General features: G+C 45.5%; 1 protein-coding gene across 1 annotated transcript in view; it reads left to right on the top strand.

The window, feature by feature from the left end:
- The window catches only part of M6PR (mannose-6-phosphate receptor, cation dependent), a 12,133-nt gene extending 4,514 nt beyond the window's left edge, over nucleotides 1-7,619 (top strand). Inside the window, exons 2-7 of the mRNA XM_018571304.1 lie at nucleotides 121-273; nucleotides 1,687-1,856; nucleotides 3,581-3,690; nucleotides 5,403-5,533; nucleotides 5,980-6,106; nucleotides 7,130-7,619. Coding sequence (XP_018426806.1) covers nucleotides 122-273; nucleotides 1,687-1,856; nucleotides 3,581-3,690; nucleotides 5,403-5,533; nucleotides 5,980-6,106; nucleotides 7,130-7,252 — 813 coding nt within the window. The 5' untranslated portion in view covers nucleotide 121 and the 3' untranslated portion in view covers nucleotides 7,253-7,619. The remainder of the gene's footprint in view (nucleotides 1-120; nucleotides 274-1,686; nucleotides 1,857-3,580; nucleotides 3,691-5,402; nucleotides 5,534-5,979; nucleotides 6,107-7,129) is intronic.
- The last annotated feature ends 1,236 nt before the right edge of the window (nucleotides 7,620-8,855 follow it).

Raw genomic sequence — 8,855 nt, 5'->3', positions numbered from 1 at the left:
TATATATATAAAATTATTAGTTGGTGATTCAGACACGGACACATGATCCAGGAGGTTACAGGCAACTAACTATTCCTTATAAAAGTAGATTTCTGTTTGCTATGTTTTTTTGTTTTACAGGATGTACGCACAATTGTGGTGTCTCTGCCTAGTTGCTGCCACAGCCTTTGCAGCCGACCAGCCTGTGGACGATTGTGTCCTGACCGGTGGAGACAAGAAGTCTGCAGCAGAACAAGCTCTCCTCCAAAGATTGGCTCCATTGAAGACTAAGAAGTAATAATACGGGAATATTGGCTAGTTGATGTGAAAATGCCTAGGTGGCATCTACGGCAGTGTGTAGTGTCCGTGGTGCCCCAAGGAAGCTATCAAGTTGTAGCTTTCATAACCTGATGTGGGGAGTAGTTTCTGTAAGCAACATGGTTGTTATACGGTATGAGTTGGCATTTCTCTGATCTCAATGTGGTAAATCTGTACATAGTGTAAGCTGTTGGCAGACTGTTCCTGCCTGGAGAAGAGGACATGTTTCCTGTGCTTCTTCTCCTCTGTCCATGCCCATTGGGTGCCCTAGATGGCAGATGTGAATAGATGACTATTGTCTCCTCCCTCCACTATTTCCTTCTTTTGCAAAATTGTGTGTGTGTGCGCGCGCACGCAGTCTAGAAGTTGGGGTTGTAACCGTAGCTGATATGTAGGCAGTGGGCCACTAGAGTTGGCATCTTCTGCAGAGTTTAGGTCAGGTTCTGTAGTAAGGTAAGCCATGCAGTTCCTATAATAACACACATAAATATGGGCGATGATCTCCTCCCCACACTGTCTGCTATGTAGTCACAGTTATGTGTAGACCTTATTGCCTTTAATATGGAAGCCTCTCGAACCAGACAGATGGCTGGAGCATGTGCTTTGAGGTTTTTATCACTAAAGGAACGTCTCTGTCCTGTACACTATGACTTTAAAGATGCTCTGATTTTGCAATTAGTCTGTTCCTTCCCCCTTCGTTCTGTTCAAAATAGAATTAATGATCTATGGCAGGGATGGCCAAACTGCGGCCCTCCAGCTGTAGTGGAACTACGAATCCCATGAGGCTTTGCAAGATTCTCACAGACATGACTCCCGGAGAGAGATGCTTCATGGGATTTGTAGTTTTGCCACAGTTAGAGGGCCGGAGTTTGGCCATCCCTTGTCTATGGTGAGGGTTGTCTTTTAAGCCAGTCTGCAGTTAAAGCAATTCGAAAAGCATTGTGCTGCCATTGTGTACAAGTTGCGCAATGGCAGCTTTTTCAGGTGGCACTACATCTCCGGGGTAAGTGGCAGAGGAACATCATGAAATGCTATTTGACATTCAAACATGTTCGGATGCACTGCCCTGGGATACACTGCAGTCCATTCATGTCTCTGTGTTGAGTGGCCCCCCCTGTGTGATGAAAGTCTGGGTTGGAAGACATAAAATATGAGGGCCAGTATGAAGGAGACTCTATCATGGCCTGCTTGGTGGATTATAGTGATAGTTAAAAAAAAAAAGTAAAGCTCATGCTTTTTCACCTTTTCAGTGCATATTGAATGAAAGCTGTACCTAGACTAGTCACCATAGGCTTTTCTTATTCCTGATCTATCAGACCATATCAGGTTCACTTGTGATATATTGAAATTGCTGGCACTTCTTAACAAAATGTCATTTGCTGCATCTAGGTTTGAGGCCACCATCCAAGAAGGTGACGATTCCTACAAATATACGTTTGTAGTGTGCGGCCGGGTCAATGCCAGCACAAGCCCAAATGCAGGACTGGTGCAATCCAAAGTGGGTTCAACGGAGGTCACTGTGATTGGTCGCATCGATGACACCCACATCCTCAATGGAAGTAAGACCATCATTTATACCAAGTCAAAGTCATGCAATCAGAGCCATGACAACTGTTTCTTATTGTTGGCTGCAGGCTCAGCCTGGTAATTTCTGCCCTCTGGCCTTTTTTTTTCCATTGTCATCTATTGTCTTCTGTTTGTCACAGACCTATTAGTCTGGGGCCACTTGTGAGATCCCTTCATAAAACAAAACAATCCATTTCAATGTGCCACCATCTAAAGTCAGAGAATAGATCCCCAGCAGATCAATGATTTCACAGCAATGTTCCCTTCCTCCCAACTGATCGGTAGATTAATGGTCCTCAGCACAATGCCACATGATGGGGGAACATTAAAGGAGAACTATGAGATGAGTGATTTCCACTCACCTCATAGTTCTAGCCGACCTGTGACAATGAGACTGTCACAGGTCGGCTTAGTAGATCGGGAGGTGAGCGAACACATACCGGCGTTCGCTCACCTCTCGATCCTGTCACGGCTCTCTGCCGTGACAGGGGAGGGGCTGGATTCCCCCCTCTCCGATCCGCCAGCGCTGACTGGCGGATCGGGGAGGGGGCGGGTACAGCTAGCTCTGCCTCTAGATAGGCTGTCAGTCAGCATAATTGTCGGGATCCGCTTCAGCGTCTTAGTATACCGCGAGCAGCAACTCGCGGTATACTGCTGCGTCTCAGTATACCGCGAGCTGTAGCTCGTGGTATACTGAGCCTAGGGTGATGGGAGGACGCTAGTTTGTGTCCTCCCGTTACCCTAAGGAGAACTTTGGGGAAAAGCCTTAAGTTCTCCTTTTAATCTACGTTACCCATTTGACAGCTTGCATAGCACACGGGACCACTGCTACCTGTCACGCTGTCAGCATTGGTCAGCATTACCAATCAGGAACTATTCAGGGTGGCTCATGGTCATGTCACTATTACAGCTATGACATAGTAATCACATGCAAGCTTCTTGGTTTGATGGCAGAGTTCCAATATTAACAATAAAAATGATACAATAGATTTTTTATGGTTTTTTTTGGTCCATTTGTCTAAGTAATAAGTGTGTGTTCCAAATAAAAGCCTTAGATTGTTCTAGAAAATGTAAAAACTATTTAGGCAGAGAGTCACGTAGTTATAAGTTACCCAATGTATAATGAATTCAGGGTCTGGGCATCAATTACGTCTGGTCAGGAAGGAGTTAAAGGAGTAATATGAGGTGAGTGAAAATCACTCATTCTCATAGTTCGAGCCGACGCGTGACAATGAAACTGTCACACATACCGTCGCTCACTCACTTCTCGACCATCTCCCTGCAGAGAGCAGTGACTGTCACTCACCGCAGGGATTCCCCCCTCCGATCCTTCAGCGCTGACTGGAGATGGGGATGGGGGAGGGGGCGGGTACAGCTGGCTCTGCCTCTAGATAGGCAGAGCCAGCTATTAATCGGGCAGCTGGGTGTGGATCTCGACACTAATGTCGGGATCCGTCTGGCTGCAGCGGTCTCAGTGTACCGCGAGCTATAGCCCGCGATATACTGAGCTTTGGGTCACAGGAGGACGCTAGTATATGTTCTCCCATGACCCTTAAGAGAACTATGGGGAAAAACACTTACCCCCATAGTTCTCTTTTAAGGGCAAGTATGGTTCTTCTAGCCTAATGTCCTTTTAATCTTAGGCTTTAGAAATCCGGATTATGTTTGGGGAGCAGATACTGTATTTCTTTAACATTCTCTTTTGTCTGTGCGGCAGCGGATTGGATCATGCTCTTCTACAAATCTGGAGACAAGTACGACAACCACTGTGATCATGAACCAAGGAAGGCGATGATCATGATATCCTGCAACAAGAACACCCTGGGGGTATGCTCTTCAGTGATGATTAAAGGATCGGAATTAATATCGTAGTTTAAATAAGAAATGCTTAACTTGACTAGCCAATCTTATGGGTGGTCAAAGCCAATGTGTTCAATTACACAATGGCTGTTTGTAAACTGGTAGCACTTGGTGGTTAGGTTTGTTGGCTGGAGCTGTCCTCTTCAACCCTCACATTAAAGTGACTCTGTCCCTAGGATAAAGGTGTACGGATCTCCTTCTGCACTCCTTACAATATACCTCAAAGCAAGATGGGTGCTCGCAAAGACCGCAGATGGCGTTTGAATCGGAACGTAGAAGTGATATCACCAGTGATGTGCCCACCAGAAGTGTCTAAAGATACGTGCGTTGATTGATTCATATTATCAAGCGCAACGTTTTGGGGCCGCTTAGGGTCCCCTTCATCAGACTCAAAAGGCTTTGGTCATTGTAAGCCTGATAAGTGGGACCCTGTGCGCCCCCCAAACGTTGCACTTGATAAGAGACAATATGCATCAATGAACGCACGTATCTTTGGACACTTCATAACGGTGTGCTGGTGACATCAATTCTATGTCCATAGGATAAAACACAGGAAAACTGGTGTAATGTGCCGGCACATTATTATTATTATTATTATTATTATTACATAGTATTTATATAGCGCCAACAGTTTGTGCAGCGCTTTACAATATAAGGAAGACATTACAATACAATTCAAGACAGAATGGTAATGAGGGTCCTGCCCCTGAGGGCTTACAATCTATTTATTAGGTCATTGGTGAGTTTTAGGAGGGCGGTTTCAGTGGAGTGTTTGGGGCAAAAGCCGGACTGAAAGGGCACATAGGGGAGAACACTGGCAGTACCTTCAGGATTTCAGCTGATGCTGCTAAACTTCGGTAAATTCTAAAAGGCAAAGCTCCGGCTCTTCCAGGTGTAGTCGTCGCCTTGGTGACAAGTTCCCTCACATCCCTATTGGTCCATCACTATGATCGGCTGGCTCATTGTCCAATAGGCATTTGCAGGAGGCAGAAAGGAACATGCAAGCTTTGGCAGTATAAAGAAGTGCTGGAGGTTTGCCTGTCACCATGGCGACGCATTCAGCCTGATCTGAAGTTTCTGCAGGTTTAGGTGCCTTCATTTAATACTTGCAATAGCTTTTTATGTTTTTATTGTTTTAAAATCATTTCTGTTGTAAGTTATTTACATTCACTGTTTCCTATGTCCTTTGGTCCCTTCTTGTCCTCTGCTTGCCTAATCCGTCATTGGACCCTTAGCGCAGGCAGATGAGACCATTGCATTGGGCAAGAATACATACTTTTTATATGAAGAACACATACATAAGGCAGTGCAGAGCTTGACTGTCAGGGTTACATACCACCCACATGTATATTACTGCCTCAAGGTCGGTCCTTCTTGGAGAGACAAAAGGTGGGGACGTCTCCTGAGAGTTATCATACAGATATGGTCTCCAGATTGACCACAAACCTGTTTTTACCAGCTCAGTGTACCAGGAAATGTGACGCATACAGAAACCCCCGACAAAGGGCTAATATATATATATATATATATACATACATACATACATACATACATACATACATACATACATACATACATACATACAGGGATATATTTCCTAATATCACAATCCATAGTAGTGTACCTGCCACTTCAGTAACTGCGAGTGTAATGTAAATGTATGTCCTCTCCCATTGTAGGATGGCTTCACGATAATTAACGAGGAAAGAAACAAGTCGAAGGATTGCTTCTATCTGTTCGAGATGGACAGTAGCCTTGCCTGTCCGGCCGAGGAATCCCATCTCAGTGTGGGCTCCATTCTGCTCATTGTGTAAGTACCGAGCTAGGGAAAATGGGAGAACAACTGTTCACGGACCCCTGAAGTACGTGTGTGCCCCTAGTGTTCTGTATTATAGCATTGTAAAAGTTAAAGATGACATGGGATTGTAAATTGGCTTCATCTTAGGGCTGCAGCTAACAATTCTTTTCATAATTGATTAGTTGCCTGATTATTTTTTTTGATTAAACGATTAGTTGCATTAAAAAAATCAATCTCCCTCTCTCCCCCGTCCCTCTCTTCCCCCGTCCCTCTCTTCCCCCGTCCCGATAATGAGAATAGTTGCCAACTATTATCGATTTAACCAATTAGTTGTTGCAGCCCTACTTCACCTCGATGACACACCTTAAAAGTATATAAACTAATCGGCAGCCAGTTCATGATATGCTATTGGGGGGGTAAGTTGTAGTATTTCATGCTTTCTACTTCTCCTTTCTCAGGTTTGCAGTGATACTTGCAGTTTACATCATCGGTGGATTCCTTTATCAGCGCTTTGTCGTTGGCGCTAAAGGGATAGAGCAGTTCCCTAATATCACTTTTTGGCAAGAGTTTGGCAACCTGGTAGCGGTGAGTATGATCTCTTGTAGATGGAAGCTGACTTCTGGAGCAGTGATGGTAAATGTGAGGCAGGTTTGTGTACAATGAGGGGAAAGGCTTGTGTATGAGAACAGTTCACACACATCGGGGGCTTGAAGCATCTTCCACAACAACACAAGGCGGATACTTCACTAGTCTTTCTGGGACAAGTGTAGCATGTGGCTTGTGTTGTAGTGGGCTTGTATTTTTGTGAATGACGCCACTCATTTCTAGCACACCATCATTCCCAACAACACAAGCCAACCACTACGACTGCAGTCCTCCTCCCCTGAATAGCTGGTGGAGGGTCCAAGGTCAGTCTTTCTTGTCACTACAAAGAAGGTGGCAGAGTAGAGAGAAGGCTCTATGTTCACCTTTGCACCCCTCTCCTATGTTCACTGTCAGGCAGAGCTAATAATAGATCCTGTCTCCTGTCTGGTAGTGTGGTCGGATAGAGGTGGGGAGGCGAGATATCTGACCATGCTGCTCGGCAATCACTACTGAGCGGGACAAAGCGCAATGTGCACTGTGTCCCCGGGGGGTTTAACAAGCATTTAGAATTTCTGGCAATACTCACTCCTCCTTAAAGGCTCCCATAGGCATAAGATGACAGTTTTTGGGTGAATAAGATGACTATGTATTGCCTATGTCCTATATTAGACACCAGTTGCCAACAGATATTGCTGTTCTCTCATTTATAAACATGTACTCATAGCGTGTTCCTCAGCCACCTGCTGCACCCCAGTTGCTGTGAACTATAAGGCCAATGTCCCACTAGAGCTCCTGTCACCACCAAAAGAGCAGAGAGAACACTGGCCTGTCCCTACGGCGTCACTCCCTCACTGGGGGAAGAAGCGATGTGTTAAGTGTTTACTGTTCCCGCCAACTTGCAGTTCCTCCACATTCCGAGCTCAGGCCTGTTCTTAATCTCGGTCACAGTTTACCACATTGACCTTTGCCAGGGTGCGGTGCAATGAAGCCGATTTATTCATTAGCATGTTTCATTTCCCTCAGGATGGCTGTGACTTTGCGTGCCGATCTCGGCCTCGTTCCTCGGAAACTGCTTACCGCGGAGTGGGAGATGATCAGCTCGGGGAGGAGCCAGAAGAAAGAGATGACCACCTATTACCTATGTGAAGTCCATTCCCCTCCGACAACATCCCCGATCTGTTACAATTGGAAGAAACCACATACCTTCTACTACATCCTTCCCTGCTACTTAGAACCTCTTTTATTTCTTAAAGCTTCTCTGCTGCCACATGGGGGGGGGGGTGAGCTCCCACAGCCCTTATGTGGGGAAAAACTGCCACAATATTGTCCTGGGAAGAGACCTTCAATGGTTTGTGTCTTGGAGTATAGCCAAGGTGGCTGACACTCCTAAGAAGGAATCATGGCTCTTACAGTACTTCCTGATTGGGAGTAAGGAGCAATGTCTCCTCCTGGTACTGCCGAGGTATTGACCTTCAAACCAAAAACAGACATACTCAGGTTAAGTCACATGATGGGAAAGCTGGAGATCAGACCTATGGGGCCAACTCATCCATATGCTGAGGAGACGCATTCTTTAGTGGGCGGACCTGTCCGCACATTTCAATCTCATGTTAGACAGGAAGCTTAGGATACGTTGTATATGATTCAGTCATTTCTAGATTGTTGTATTCCATACTGGACTACAAATAATACTGCACCGTCCCAACCTGCCACTTTCCATTCTGTACTTTATCTGACATTCGTTTTTATATATCGATTTCATACTTCTCGCAGTCACCATCCCATCGCCCTGCTTTGCCTTCTATTGCTTTTCCTATAGCTATTGTTTTGGGTTCTTGACCTTTTTATGGGTGTTTATATCTCGTGTGACTACTGGCAGATTTTTCTGGGAAATTGTTTTTTTTTTTGTTGTTTTTTTTTTTATAAAAAAAAAAGTAAAATCTGAAAAAAATTCTAAATTGAATTTGCGTTTTGTATTGTGTTTTTTTCCTAAGTAAAAGTGATAGTGGTTAGTACTCTGCGTTGGTATCCTAGCAACCAATGACACCAATGAAATACTTGCCCCGCCCCCAGGATCACTGGAGAACAGAAGGGTCATTTCTTCTATCCAAGCCTGCTCCTCCTCCCAACTCCTGCCTGTTCAGGAAAAGGAAAGGAAGAACTCTGAAGGGGACAGTTTCATGTACGGGGGACTCTGGTGTGGAAAAAACAAAGGGTTAACTGCTCATTTTGGTCTAGGGGCCAAGAATACAGAAGATACACTCGCCTGATCCTCGGTCCTGCCGGCAGTAAGTGCTCACCCCTCTGCTCCGTCTGTGGTTATGCCCCTTGCGTCCTCACATCTAGAATGGACCTTTTCAATTGTCACCCCCTAGACCAACACGAGCAGTTAACCCTTGCAGTGTGTCTGTGGGGGGAGCTCCACTGCTAGGGTTACAATTTTTTTTTCTATTCCTGAAGTTCCACTTTAATAGCAACACTCTATTCATTAGTGGTCCCCTTCAGAGTGCTCCCCCCCCCCCAACATTAGTGGTCCCCATCAGAGTTATCCCTTACATGTTACTAATGTAAGGGGGGGGCACTCTGAAGGGGACCACTAATGTAAGGGGGGGCACTCTGAAGGAGACCACTAATGTAAGGGGGGGCACTCTGAAGGAGACCACTAATGTAAGGGGGGAGCACTCTGAAGGGGACCACTAATGTAAGGGGGGAGCACTCTGAAGGGGACCCCAACCCTCCGCAGTGACAT

The sequence above is a fragment of the Nanorana parkeri genome, unplaced genomic scaffold (genome assembly GCF_000935625.1).
Source record: "Nanorana parkeri isolate BGI_ZX_2015 unplaced genomic scaffold, ASM93562v1 scaffold1728, whole genome shotgun sequence".
In the NCBI taxonomy this organism is placed as follows: domain Eukaryota; kingdom Metazoa; phylum Chordata; class Amphibia; order Anura; family Dicroglossidae; genus Nanorana; species Nanorana parkeri.
This window is presented reverse-complemented; position numbering and strand designations above follow the sequence as displayed.